Source organism: Pristiophorus japonicus, chromosome 17 (genome assembly GCF_044704955.1).
Source record: "Pristiophorus japonicus isolate sPriJap1 chromosome 17, sPriJap1.hap1, whole genome shotgun sequence".
NCBI classification, from domain to species: domain Eukaryota; kingdom Metazoa; phylum Chordata; class Chondrichthyes; family Pristiophoridae; genus Pristiophorus; species Pristiophorus japonicus.
Window position 1 is genome coordinate 119,070,647 of NC_091993.1, and position 14,166 is coordinate 119,084,812.

The 14,166-nt window shown below is 50.0% G+C and overlaps 1 protein-coding gene across 2 annotated transcripts in view; it reads right to left on the minus strand.

Annotated features, from left to right (window-relative positions):
* Positions 1-14,166, minus strand: part of plekha6 (pleckstrin homology domain containing, family A member 6) — a 351,674-nt gene that overhangs the window by 66,865 nt on the left and 270,643 nt on the right. For both annotated transcript variants that reach the window (XM_070859220.1, XM_070859221.1), the window contains 3 exons: positions 11,822-11,997; positions 4,688-5,140; positions 525-1,008 (listed from right to left, as the gene is read on the minus strand). In XM_070859220.1, the coding sequence (XP_070715321.1) occupies positions 525-1,008; positions 4,688-5,140; positions 11,822-11,997 (1,113 nt within the window). The remainder of the gene's footprint in view (positions 1-524; positions 1,009-4,687; positions 5,141-11,821; positions 11,998-14,166) is intronic.

Genomic DNA, 14,166 nt, shown 5'->3' on the forward strand with positions numbered 1-14,166 from the left:
CGGTTCCTTCCACCTTACTTCATCACACCCTATCAACACATCCTTCTATCCGTCTTTCGGATGAAATGTTAAACCGAGGCCCCATCTGCGCCCTCAGGTGGATGTAAAAGATCCCATGGCGTAATTTCGAAGAAGGGCAGGGGAGTTATCCCCGGTGTCCCGGCCAATATCTATCCCTCAATCAACACAACAAGAACCGATTATCTGGTCATTATCTCATTGCTGTTTGTGGGATCTTGCTGTGCGCAAATTGGCTGCCGTGTTTCCCACATTACAACAGTGACCACACTCCAAAAAGTGCTTCATTGGCTGTAAAGTGCTTTGAGATGTCCGGTGGGTCGTGAAAGGCACTATATAAATGCAAGTAATAATTTTATTCCTTTTTCTCTCGTGTGCTTATCTCGCTTCCCCCTTAAATGCATCGATGCTATTCGCCTCAACGACTCCCCGTGGCAGTGAGTTCCACATTGTCCCCACTCCATGTACAGTCAGACAGTCGAACACGTGAACTATAAACGGGTTACCTTTGCACTGCGGGAACGGCGCAGCGTGTACGCCGGGTCGCCAAGGGCGTCGTCCCTTCGGGGCGGTGGCAGCCTCTCGAACCGGGCGCTGGGAGACCTCACCGGAGAGTAGACGCGGTTCACCACCAGTGGGCCCCGGGATGGCGAGCGGGGCACGGAGCGCGAGCGGGGCTGGAGGGACATCCGGTGCAGCGTGCCGGCGACGCCGTCGACCTCGTGCGGGTACGCCGGCCGCCCGCCGTGCCACACGGGCGAGCCCTGCCCGCTGTACGGCTGCCGATCCGGCCAGTCCCGCAGCAGGAAGGCCGGCTGCCGCTCGTCGATGGACCATCGTGCCGTCGTCCTGTCGTAGGCGGGCACGGAGCAGATGCTGTCTGGGCGTCCACCAGGCTGCAAGAACTGGGGGTACTCCTCTTGGTAACAGGGCGACAACAGGTTATAATATTCCGGCACATCCCTGGTTGGTGTGTGAAAGACCTGCGGACTGAAGGAAAGAGATACCATCAGTGCTACAGCCGATCAATCAGATTATCCATGGCATGGACAGACCCGGTAGACATCACACCTTTGTCTGCCAATTACATTGGCAGGCCATCCCCTTGCCTGGATGAGTGCAGCTCCAACAACACAAGAAGCTCGACACCATCCAGGACAAAGCAGCCCGCTTGATCGGCATCCCATCCACCACCTTCAACATTCACTCCCTCCACCACCGTGGCTGCAGTGTGTACCATCTACAAGATGCACTGCAGCAACTCACCAAGGCTTCTTCGACAGCAACTCCCAAACCCGCGGCCTCCACCACCGAGACAAGGGCAGCAGGCGCATGGGAATACCACCATCTCCATGTTCCCCTCCAAGTCACACACCATCCTGACTTGGAAATATATCGGCCGTTCCTTCATCGTCGCTGGGTCAAAATCCTGGAACTCCCTCCCTAACAGCACTGTGGGAGCACCTTCACCACACGGACTGCAGCGGTTCAAGGCGGCGGCTCACCACCACCTTCTCAGGGGCAATTAGGGATGGGCAATAAATGCCGGCCTTGCCAGCGACGCCCATATCCCAGGAACGAATTTTTTAAAAATTCAACCAATGGGGGCCAATTCTGTGACAGCCACACAGCAGGGAGCATTGGATAGCAATCAGAAATGGGAGTTTCCCCTTCCCTCTCCCTGGATAGCGTCCCCACCTACTCCATGCCTCTCGCCGGCGGAGACTGTGTTGTAGGATAGATTTAGCTGATCCGACTGGCTGAGGTTCCTCATGAGAACCACTGGACCCGGTATTTTAAGTATTTGGCCTCTGTCTCATGAGGTGGGTTTGTTTTTGTATTGCAGCCCAGGGAAACATGACTAGGCACAGTCGCTAAAACAGGTTAGCCGCCCAACCAGATTTTTCAGAAATTCTAACCCATGAAACATTTTTTTTAAAATAATCTATTTAGATAAGTCTCTAAACATACAGTGGCCCTTAAATTATACCTCCAACACGAGGAGGCGATAAAGGCCACAAGAACATAAAAAATGTTTTTTTTTTTAAATTCACGGAAGTTCATTTCTAGAGGGAAAGAACTGAAAAGTAAAGAAGTTATGCTAACTGTATCGAACCTTGGTTAGACCACACTTGGAGGACTGTGCACAGTTCTGGTCGCCATATTATAAAAAGGATATCGAGACACTGGAGAGGATGCAAAAAAAGATTTACAAGGATGATACCAGAACCGAGAGGTTATAACTATCAGGACAGACTGACCATGCTGAAGGCTGAGGGGTGACCCGATAGAGGTGTTTAAATTATGAAGGGGGTTAATAGGGGGTAAAGATGTTTCCACTTGTGGGAGAGTTGAAAACTAAGAGCCACAAATATAAGATAGTCACTAATAAATCCAATTAGGAATTCAGCAGAAACTTCTTTACCCAGAAAGTGTTTAGAATGTGGAACATGCTACCACAGGGAGTGGTTGAGGCGAATAGTATCGATGCATTTAAGGGGAAGTACGTGAGGGAGAAAGGATTAGAAGGTTATGTTGACAGAGTTAGATGGAGTGGGCTCACTTGGAGAATAAACACTGGTATAGACCAGTTGGGCCGAATGGCCTGTTTCTGTGCTGTAAAATTCTACATAAAATGTGATTCCAGTTTCCTTTTAAAAGGCTATAACAGATTCTACTTCCACCACTATTTCTGGAAGATATTCTGGGGTGAAAATGCCCTGTTCTGCACCTCGCGTCAGTGCCTCCGGGGGGGGGGCGACAACAGGGCGCGAATCTGTTTTTGCCTTGGGGCGGGGAAGGGGCGTTCGCGACTCCAGCAAAATTGCGCAGGAGTCAGCGAACACAGTAGCGCGGCGACCTCTTTGCACTTCACGGGTTGCAAACCGGGCCAACCTCCACCCCCGGGGCAGAAGTAAAGGGGAGGTGCGCTACGCCGCACGCCGCCATTTTTTTTTTTTTTTTTTCTTCGTCAGACTCACCGGTCAGCCCGTTCATCTTTGCTGTCGCCTAGTCCGGGCCGGCATTGTCGCGGCCACGGCACCTCACAGCCCTCGTGGCCGAGTGGGGCCCATCGAAGGGCCTGCAGAGTTTGCAGCGACCCTCACCTTTAATGCAGAGAAGCCGATCCCACCCGCATAGCACCTGGGACACCGCCTCAACAGGAATTGGAGCGCGCAATATTGCGCTCCACTTCCTGTGAGGGGCGGTAACCTGAATTTCGCGGCGCAGGAAGTCTCATCCCACTCCCAAACGGTATGTAACCCAATTTCGCCCCCCTCTTACGTCCTAACAATCATCTCGGCCCTAAGCTCGAATTCCCTCCCTAAATCTATCTGACACACTCTATCTCACTCTCCTCCTTTAAAATCGCTCATTAAAACCTCTCTCTTTGACCAAGCTTTTGGTCATCTATCCCAATTAACTCCTTATGTGGCTCGGTGTCAAATCTCAGGTGGATGCAATAGATTCCATGGCACTAGTTGAAGAGAAGGGAGGACTCCATATTTATCCCTTAACCGTATCACCGAAAGAGATTATGTGATCACATTGCTGTTTGTGGGAGCTTGATGTGCGCAAATTGGCTGCCACATTTATTATATTACAACAGTGACTTCACTTCAAAAAGTACTTTATTGGTTGTAAGGCGCTTTGGAACGTCCTGTGATCGTGAAAGACACTATAAAAATCCAGGTTCTTTCTTCTTTCTTTTAAAACGTAGAGGGCCTTTATTGAAAAGGAAGTAGTACAATAGGGATAAGAACATAAGAATTAGGAGCAGGAGTAGGCCATTCGGCCCCTCGAGCCTGCTCCGCCATTCACTAAGATCATGGCTGATCTTCTACCTCAACTCCACTTCCCCGCACTATCCCCATATCCCTTTATTTCCTGAATATCCAAAAATCTATTGATCTCTGTCTTGAATATACTCAACGACTAAGCCTCCACAGCCCTTTGGGGTAGAGAATTCCAAAGATTCACCACCCTCTGAGTGAAGAAAGTTCTCCTCATCTCAGTCCTAAATGGCTGACGCCTTATTCTGAGACTGTGGCCCCCAATTCTAGACTCGCCAGCCAGAGGGAACATCCTCCCTGCATCTACCCTGTCAAGCCCTGCATCTACTGATGATATATTGGATTGGACAGCGTATACGATATACATCGACATTCTGTAGGAAAGAAAGACCTACATATAGTGCCTTTCATGACCATCGGACGTCTCAAAGCGCTTTACAGCCAATGAGGTGCTTTTGGAGTGTGGCCACTGATGTAATGTGGCAGCCAATTTGCGCACAGCAAGCTCCCACAAACAGCATTGTGACAATGACCAAATAATCTGTTTTGGTTATGTTGATTGAGAGATCGATATTGGCCAGGACACCGGGGATAACTCCTCTGCTCTTCTTCGAAACAGTGCCGTGGGATCTCATTTCCGTCCACTTGAGAGAGCAGATGGTTTAACGTCTCATCCGAAAGACAACACCGCCGACAGTGCGGCACTCCCTCAGCACTGCACTGCGAGTGTCAGCCTAGATTTCATGTGCTCAAAGTCCCTGGTGTGGGACTTGAACCCACGACCTTCGGACTCAAGAGGCGAGGGTGCTGCCCACTGAGCCACGTCTGACACCGACAGGAAAAAGCGGCAAGGGTTTCAGCCACGGCGCTCTCACCTCCTCAGCTCGTCCTGTGGCAGCGCCGACCTGCGCAAGTTGACCCACTGCTGCAGGTGTGTCAGCGAGGACTGTCGCTGTGCCATTTTCTCCGTGCTGGTGCGGGGGACGAAACCCCGCCGGTGCACCGTGTTGCCCCCGTCCTGTTGCAGATACTCATCGCCCGGCCTGCCCGGGGAGGCGTGTTGCTGCCAGTTATGACCATTGGGCTGTCCGGCCCTCTCGTAACCAGGGTGAGTTCTCAGCTCTGGGCCGGGGCTGCTGGGGTCAAGGGGCACTTCCGGCACCACCATGCCATTAACCTTGGCCACCGGCTCCTTCCGCTCACTCTTGCGGTTGTACCTTTCGAACCCGTCCCCTTCGCCTCTGATCCTCTCCAAGTCCGGCTTAATCAGTCGGTTGCCTGTGTGGTTCGACTCCGAGGGAGGCCTCATTTCACAACTCATCCCGGTCCTGCCAGCACAGCAGAAAACAGACAAATTAGTGACTGCGTTAAATTGAACCATTTGTACTTGGCAACCGTGACCTTTCACCTCCAGACATTGGGAGCACAGAGAGACAAGGCGTAATCTATTCAGCCACACCCAACGCCAATATTGAGGGAAGTCTCACTTCCCACACAGAGAAGCAGACCAGTAACAGTCCGTCCGATCGTGGACTATCACCCCACTTATTTCATTTCTACAAATTTCCATCTCATTCGCCCAAGGATCGTCAAGCACATCTGGTTAAGCAATGCCTCGATTTCAAAATTCTCATCCTTGTTTTCAAATCCCTCCATGGTCTCGCCCCTCCCTATCTCTGTAATCTCCTCGAGCCCTACAACCCTCGACGCTCCCCCCCACCACCACCATCTCCCCCCGAGATGTCTGCGCTCCTCTAACTCTGCCCTCTTGAGCATCCCTGATTATAATCGCTCAACCATCGGTGGCCGTGCCTTCTGTTGCCTGGGCCCCAAGCTCTGGAACTCCCTCCCTAAACCTCTCCGCCTCTCTACCTCGCTTTCCTCCTTGAAGACGCTCCTTAAAACATACTTCTTTAACCAAGCTTTTGGTCACCTGCGCTAACTTCGACTTATGTAAACCTCAGTTATTCCCGGTGACCTAGCCGATATTTATCCCTCAATCAACATAACAAGTTGTTGTTGTTGTTGTTGTCGTCTACACTTACACCTCTACAGGCCCTGCGTGAGTGGCCAGTGGTTACGTTACTGGACTAGTAATCCAGAGAATGTCAATTCAAATTCCACCATGGCATTTTTGAGAATTCAGTTAGTTTTCAATAATTTTTATTTATATAGCGCCTTTAAGGGAGTAAAACATGCCAAGGCCCAGCGGCAGAGGAGAGCGGCAGCAGTCGGAGAGGCGGGAGTTCGGGGCGTTGGTGAGGCCTATAAAGGCCCAGCGGCAGAGGAGAGCGGCAGCAGTCGGAGAGGCGGGAGTTCGGGGCGTTGGTGAGGCCTATAAAGGCCCAGCGGCAGCAGTCGGAGAGGCGGGAGTTCGGGGCGTTGGTGAGGCCTATAAAGGCCCAGCGGCAGCAGTCAGAGAGGCGGGAGTTCGGGGCGTTGGTGAGGCCTATAAAGGCCCAGCGGCAGAGGAGAGCGGCAGCAGTCGGAGAGGCGGGAGTTCGGGGCGTTGGTGAGGCCTATAAAGGCCCAGCGGCAGAGGAGAGCGGCAGCAGTCGGAGAGGCCAGCCGGTGCAGCTGCAGCGGGGAGAGAAGGCAAAAAAGAAGTCGAAAGAAATCGAAAGGTGACGTCACAGCCAAGGGGGTAAGTGATTGGCAAGTAGTTTTTGTTTTTCTTTTCTATATCAGTAAGTAACATTTAGCATTGTTGTTGCCAGTTTAAGTCATGGCAGGACAGCTCGGACACATGTTATGCTCCTCCTGTACTATGTGGGAAGTCAGGGACGCTTCCGGTGTTCCTGACGACTACGTGTGCGGGAAGTGCATCCGCCTGCAGCTCCTGACAGACCACGTTGCGGCCCTGGAGCTGCGGGTGGATGAAGTCTGGAGCATCCACGATGCTGAGAATGACATGAATAGCATGTTTAGTGAGTTGGTCTTACCGCAGGTAAAGGGTACACAGCCAGATAGGGAATGGATGACCAACAGGAAGAACAGTGCAAGGAAGGTAGTGCAGGGGTCCCCTGCGGTCATCCCCCTGCAAAACAGATACACCGCTTTGGATACTGTTGAGGGGGATGACTCATCAGGGGAGGGCAGCAGCAGCCAAGTTCATAGCACCGAGGGTGGCTCTGCTGCACAGGAGGGCAGGAAAAAGAGTGGAAGAACTATAGTGACATGGGATTCAATTGTAAGGGGAATAGATAGACGTTTGCGGCCGCAACCAAGACTCCAGGATGGTATGTTGCCTCCCTGGTGCAAGGGTCAAGGATGTCTCGGAGCGGGTGCAGGGCATTCTGACAAGGGAGGATGAACAGCCAGTTGTTGTGGTGCATATAGGTACCAACGATATAGGTAAAAAACGGGATGAGGTCATACGAGACGAATTTAGGGTGCTAGGAGCTAAATAAAAAAGTTGGACCTCAAAAGTAGTAATCTCAGGATTGCTACCAGTGCTAGTCAGAGTAGGAGTCGCAGGATAGCTCAGATGAATACGTGGCTTGAGGAGTGGTGCAGAAGGGAGGGATTCAAATTCCTGGGAATTGGAACTGGTTCTGGGGGAGGTGGCACCAGTACAAACCGGTTGGTCTGCACCTGGGCAGGATCCTGAACCAATATTCCAGGGGGAGTGTTTGCTAGTGCTGTTGGGGAGGAGCTCAACTAATATGGCAGGGGGATGGGAACCTATGCAGGGAGACAGAGGGAAGTAGAATGGGGGCAGAAGCAAAAGATAGAAAGAAGAAAAGTAAAAGTGGAGGGCAGAGAAGTGGAAGGCAAAAAGCAAAAAGGGCCACATTACACCAAAATTCTAAAGGGGCAAAGTGTGTTAGAAAGACAAGCCTGAAGGCTCTGTGCCTCAATGCGAGGAGTATTCGGAATAAGTTGGACGAATTAACTGCGCATCACGGAGACATGGCTCCAGGGTGACCAAGGCTGGGAACTCAACATCCAGGGGTATTCAACATTTTGGAAGGATAGACAGAAGGGAAAAGGAGGCGGGGTGGCATTGCTGGTTTAAGAGGAAATTAATGCAATAGTAAGAAAGGACATTAGCTTGGATGATGTGGAATCGGTATGGGTGGAGCTACGGAATACCAAGGGGCAGAAAACGCTAGTGAGAGTTGTGTACAGACCACCAAACAGTAGTAGTAAAGTTGGGGACAGCATCAAACAAGAAATTAGGGATGCATGCAATAAAGGTACAACAGTTATCATGGGTGACTTTAATCTACATATTGATTGGGCTAACAAAACTGGTAGCAATGTGGTGGAGGAGGATTTCCTGGATTGTATTAGGGATAGTTTTCTAGACCAATATGTTGAGGAACCAACTAGGGAGCTGGCCATCCTAGACTGGGTGATGTGTAATGAGAAAGGACTAATTAGCAATCTTGTTGTGCGAAGCCCCTTGGGGAAGAGTGACCATAACATGGTAGAATTCTTTATTAAGGTGGAGAGTGTCACAGTTAATTCAAAAACTAGGGGCCTGAACTTAAGGAAAGGTAACTTCAATGGTTTGAGGCGTGAATTGGCTAGAATAGATTGGCAAAGGATACTTAAAGGGTTGACGGTGGATAGGCAATGGCAAACATTTAAAGATCACATGGATGAACTTCAGCAATTGTACATCCCTGTCTGGAGTAAAAATAAGATGGGAAGGTGGCTCAACCGTGGCTAACAAGGGAAATTAAGGATAGTGTTAAATCCAAGGAAGAGGCATATAAATTGGCCAGAAAAAGCAACAAACCTGAGGAATGGGAGAAATTTAGAATCCAGCAGAGGTGGACAAAGGGTTTAATTAAGAGGGGGAAAATAGAGTACGAGAAGAAGCTTGCTGGGTACATAAAAACTGACTGCAAAAGCTTCTATAGATATGTGAAGAGAAAAAGATTAGTGAAGACAAAAGTAGGTCCCTTGCAGTCTGATTCAGGTGAAATTATAATGGGGAACTAAGAAATGGCAGACCAATTGAACAAATACTTTGGTTCTGTCTTCACGAAGGAAGACACAAATAACCTTCCGGAACTATTAGGGGACCGAGGGTCTAGTGAGAAGGAGGGGAACTGAAGGATATCCTTATTAGGCGGGAAATTGTGTTAGGGAAATTGATGGGATTGAAGGCCGATAAATCCCCAGAACCTGATAGTCTGCATCCAGAGTACTTAAGGAAGTGATCTTAGAAATAGTGAATGCATTTGGTGATTATTTTCCAACAGTCTATCGACTCTGGATCAGTTCCTATGGACTGGAGGGTAGCTAATGTAACACCACTTTTTAAAAAAGGAGGGAGAGAGAAAGCGGGTTATTATAGACTGGTTAGCCTGGTATCAGTAGTGGGGAAAATGTTGGAATTAATTATTAAGGATGAAATAGCAGCGCATTTGGAAAGCACTGACAGGATCAGTCCAAGTCAGCATGGATTTATGAAAGGGAAAATCATGCTTGACAAATCTGGAATTTTTTAACTAGTAGAGTGAACAAGGGAGAACCAATTGATGTGGTGTATTTGGACTTTGACGAGGTCCCACACAAGAGATTAGTGTGCAAAATCAAAGCACATGGTATTGGGGGTAATATACTGACATGGATAGGGAACTGGTTGGCAGACAGGAAGCAGAGAGTTGGGATAAACGGGTCCTTTTCAGAATGGCAGGCAGTGACTAGTGGAGTGCCGCAGGGTTCAGTGCTGGGACCCAGCTCTTTACAATATACATCAATGATTTGGATGTAATATCTCCAAGTTGCAGATGACCCTAAACTGGGTGGCGGTGTGAGCTGTTAGGGGGACGTTAGGAGGCTGCAGGGTGACTTGGACAGGTAAGGTGAGTGGGCAAATGCATGGCAGATGCAGTATAATGTGGATAAATGTGAGGTTGTCCACTTTGGGGGCAAAAACGCGAAGACAGAATATTATCTGAATGGCGGCAGATTAGGAAAAGGGGAGGTGCAACGAGACCTGGGTGTCATGGTTCATCAGTCATTGAAAGTTGGCATACAGGTACAGCAAGTGGTGAAGAAGGCAAATGGTATGTTGGCCTTCATAGCTAGGGGATTTGAGTATAGGAGCAGGGGGGTCTTACTGCAGTTGTACAGGGCCTTGTTGAGGCCTCCCGTGGAATATTGTGTTCAGTTTTGGTCTCCTAATCTGAGGAAGGATGTTCTTGCTATTGAGGGAGTGCAGCGAAGGTTCACCAGACTGATTCCCGGGATGGCAGGACTGACATATGAGGAGAGACTGGATCAACTGGACCTTTATACATTGGAGTTTAGAAGGATGGGAGGGGATCTCATAGAAACATATAAGATTCTGACAGGGCGGGACAGGTTAGACGTGGGTAGAATGTTCCCGATGTTGGGGAAGTCCAGAACCAGGGGACACAGTCTTAGGATAAGGGGTAGGCCATTTAGGACTGAGATGAGGAGAAACTTCTTCACTCAGAGAGTTGTTAACCTGTGGAATTCCCTACCGCAGGGAGTTGTTGATGCCAGTTCATTGGATATATTCAAGAGGGAGTTAGATATGGCCCTTACAGCTGAGGGGATCAAGGGGTATGGAGAGAAAGCAGGAAAGGGGTACTGAGGGAATGATCAGCCACGATCTTATTGAATGGTGGTGCAGGCTCGAAGAGCCGCATGGCCTACTCCTGCAGCTATTTTCTATGTTTCTAAGGCGCCTCACAGGAGTGTTATAAGACAAAAAATATGACACCGAGCCACATAAGGAAAAATTTAAGCTGGTGACCAAAAGCTTGGTCAAAGAGGTAGGTTTTAAGGAGCGTGTTAAAATGAGGAGAGAGAGGTAGAGAGGCGGAGAGGTTTAGGGAGGGAGTTCCAGAGCTTGGGACCCAGGCAACAGAAAGCACGGCCACCAATGGTTGAGCGATTATAATCAGGGATGCTCAGGATGGCAGAATTTGAGGAGCGCAGATATAACAGGTGGTGGGGGCTGGAGAAGATTACAGAGATAGGGAGGGGCGAGGCCATGGAGGGATTTGAAAACAAGGATGAGAATTTTGAAATCGAGGAGTTGCTTAACCGGAAGCCAATGTAGGTCAGGGAGCACAGGGGTTGGCGGGACTTGGTGCGACTTAGGACACGGGGCATCCGGGTTTTGGATCCTCGAGTTTACGTAGGGTGGAATGTGGAAGGTTAAAAAACACAATGGAAATAAAAAGCTGGTATCAGTAAGTGTGACCATGAAGCTGTTGGATTGACAGAAAACCCCAAATGGTTCACTCATGCCCTTTGGGGAAGGAAACTAGCGGGTATGGTCGCAGAGCGGTTGTGTCACTGGACTAGTAAACTAGAGGTCTCGACTGATGGTCCGGAGACAGGAGGCCAAATCCAACCACGGCAGCTGGGGAATTTAAAATAAGTTAATTAATATATTGGGAATAAAAAGCTCGCATCAGTAATGGTGACCATGAAACTACTGGATTGTTGTAAAAACCCATCTGGTTCACTAATGTGCTTTGGGGAAGGAAATCTGCCGTGCTTACCCGGTCTGGCCTATGTGTGACTCCAGACCCACACCAACTCGGTTGACTCTTAACTGCCCTCAGAAGTGGCCTAGCAAGCCACACAGTTGTATTGGGGATGGGCGTGTGCCAACGATGCCCACATCCCGAGGATGAATGAAAAAGCTACTTCGGGAAAGGTCAGTGCCATCAGGCGGGGGGGGGGGGGGGGGGGGCGGGGGGAAGGGGGCAGGGGGAAAGAGAAGAACAGGTTAGCATAGTTGGATATAGTTATTTTGAGACTGACTTTGTATGCACAAAACACACATAACTAGGAGCAGGAGTCGGCCATTTGGCCCCTCGAGCCTGCTCTGCCATTCAATAAGATCATGGCTGATCTTCTACCTCAACTCCACTTTCCTGTGCTGTCCCCATATCCCTTGCTTCCCTTAAAAGCACACAGAGATGAGGGCCCACTGTGGATATGAACAAAATGGCTCCATTCAGTACAGCACTGCGTCACATTGCGCGTGGCTCGGAGGTATACCTCACCTGTTGAAGGGGACGGCCTGCATGCTGGCTGCTTCATTCATCGCATTGACCCACTCCTCCATCTCCGCCTTATTCTCCGCACTCAGGAAGTAGGTCCGGGTACCTGCGTGCTCAGCCTGATAATTAACGCAACGGTCATTATTGTGAAAAACCTCGGGCTGCCTGTTTACAATCAGCTGTAGGAGAGATACGGATGAGATCGTCACTACCGAGCCAGAGCCAGTCGCTGCTTCGAGAGGGAAAAAAAAAAAATCAAAACCGGGGAGAGAGTCACAACCCGGAGACCACAGCAACCACCGACCCATTTTTGGTTCTCCGTGCCTGGGGTCGAGTTTGCCACCAGCTGGAGGTGGGCATCAATGCAGAAGGGGTAGCCTCCTTTGGCCTACAGTGGGCGATGCCAATGAGGGCTCGGAGACCGGACCAAAAGGGAGGAGGCCCTTGCGGCTGGAGATTGCCAACCTAGGGGTATCACTTCCACTAGCCCCGTGGCCCTGTTGGGATCCAGCATGGCCAGCCCAGGGCAAACCCTGGTTTTCTAAAGCTCTCGAGCAGGAGGCCATCTTGTTACAGGCTCTTTCAGGTCACCCGGACTGCAGCTGTCAAAATGGAAGAGCAGTCCTTCACTCTCCAGTTGTGTTTCTCTCTCTGGTAACTGCTACAATCGTAAGCCCCAATCACACATCTCCTTATTCATTCACTGGTCCGTTATTTCATAGCTCAGTGGGGAATGTGACACTTGTTTGCTTCAGACACCCCTCCCATCCCCATCACCCCGCCCCTCCCCTCCAGCTATTGGGAAGATGGCAATGTTATTTTCATGCAATTATTAATATATTCACTAAGAAGCGATTCTTTAACTTGGATTTTGTCTCCTTCCAATCCCCTTCACCCGCTCCTCATCGCCTGCCACAAAAAAATGAGGAAAGGCCCCTCAGTCATCCCTCTAGTCCCCTAACTCTCCCATCGAAGCCCATCCCTCCAATCCCCAAACTCTCCCATTGAAGCCCATCCCTCTAGTCCCTTAACTCTCCCATCGAAGCCCATCCCTCCAGTCCCCAAACTCTCCCATTGAAGCCCATCCCTCTAATCCCCTAACTCTCCCACCGAAGCCCATCCCTCTAATCCCCTAATTCTCCCACTGAAGCCCATCCCTCTAATTCCCTAACTCTCCCACTGAAGCCCATCCAGCACCTCATGTTGGAACCCGCTACCCACAGCACAGGCAGTTCCCCAGTGCCTAGCTGAAATGGCCATGTGGGAGCCCGGGTAGTGATGGTTTAGCTGACCATGGGAGGCACAACATGGTCAAGCTCAAACCATGTCCTCATCTGAGGACCAAGCAAAGACAGCTCGAGCAAGACTCGCTGGATAAAGATCAGGAGCAGGACCTTCCCCCCCGCCCCCGCCAGCCAGTTCTCCGCTGCCTAGCACACTCCGTATACTCCCCATTGTGTGTTGGGTATCTCAGCACCGGCCCTCCATGGCGCACAAACCCCACTGAGCCATCTCAACAACTACATCGTGAATTTTTCAAATAAATTTCAAAATTTATATAAAATTATGGAATTATTAAATATGTAAAAAAAAAATTAATTGTTAAAAGGCATCAACTCAAGGAATGAATGGATGCAACAGATTAAGGAATGTAGAATGCATCTTAGTTCTTGTCACATGAATCACATGTCCAGCTTCTACTGGGGTCAAATGTAAATTAAATTGTGCAAAAAATGCATCCGTTATCTACTGGGCAGCTTTAGACATTTGTTTTCTTTAAAAATATCGGTATGGTCGGTAAGAAAGATCAAACGGTTCACTTATTGGTTGAGTATCCCAATTAACTCAGGTTACTGTGCAGTCGATTCAGGTAAGAGATTAGCAAAGTTTGGACAAGGTGGGGTATTTATGGGGCTTCTAAGCCCCTGGAGCTGCCAATGAACCCCTTTAATTGTGTGTCACTTTGCCCTCAGTCTTAACAGGGTCCAAGTGTGTCTTTAGGCGCAAATGTCAGGCGGTGTTGTCAGACCACCAGCGTCCTGAAAGGGACAACACTCTGTGTCCTGTGGAGCACAGCTGGGGAAAAGAGCCAGGCGTCCGATACTTCCAGCATGGGCAGTTCTCCAGTGCCCGGCTGAAATGGCCACATGTGGGACCCCGGGCAGTGATGGTCTATGTGATCATGCCAAGGCCCCACCGATGCTGCTGCCCACGCTCCAAACGGCGACCTGGGTCCTGATGATGTCACCCAGTCACCCACCTCGAAACCGTCGCACATTTGTGTCGGCTCGTGCTGGAAGCTGCAGTGGCTCACTCCAGCTCTTTTTATAGCCCCGACCTGCGGAGAT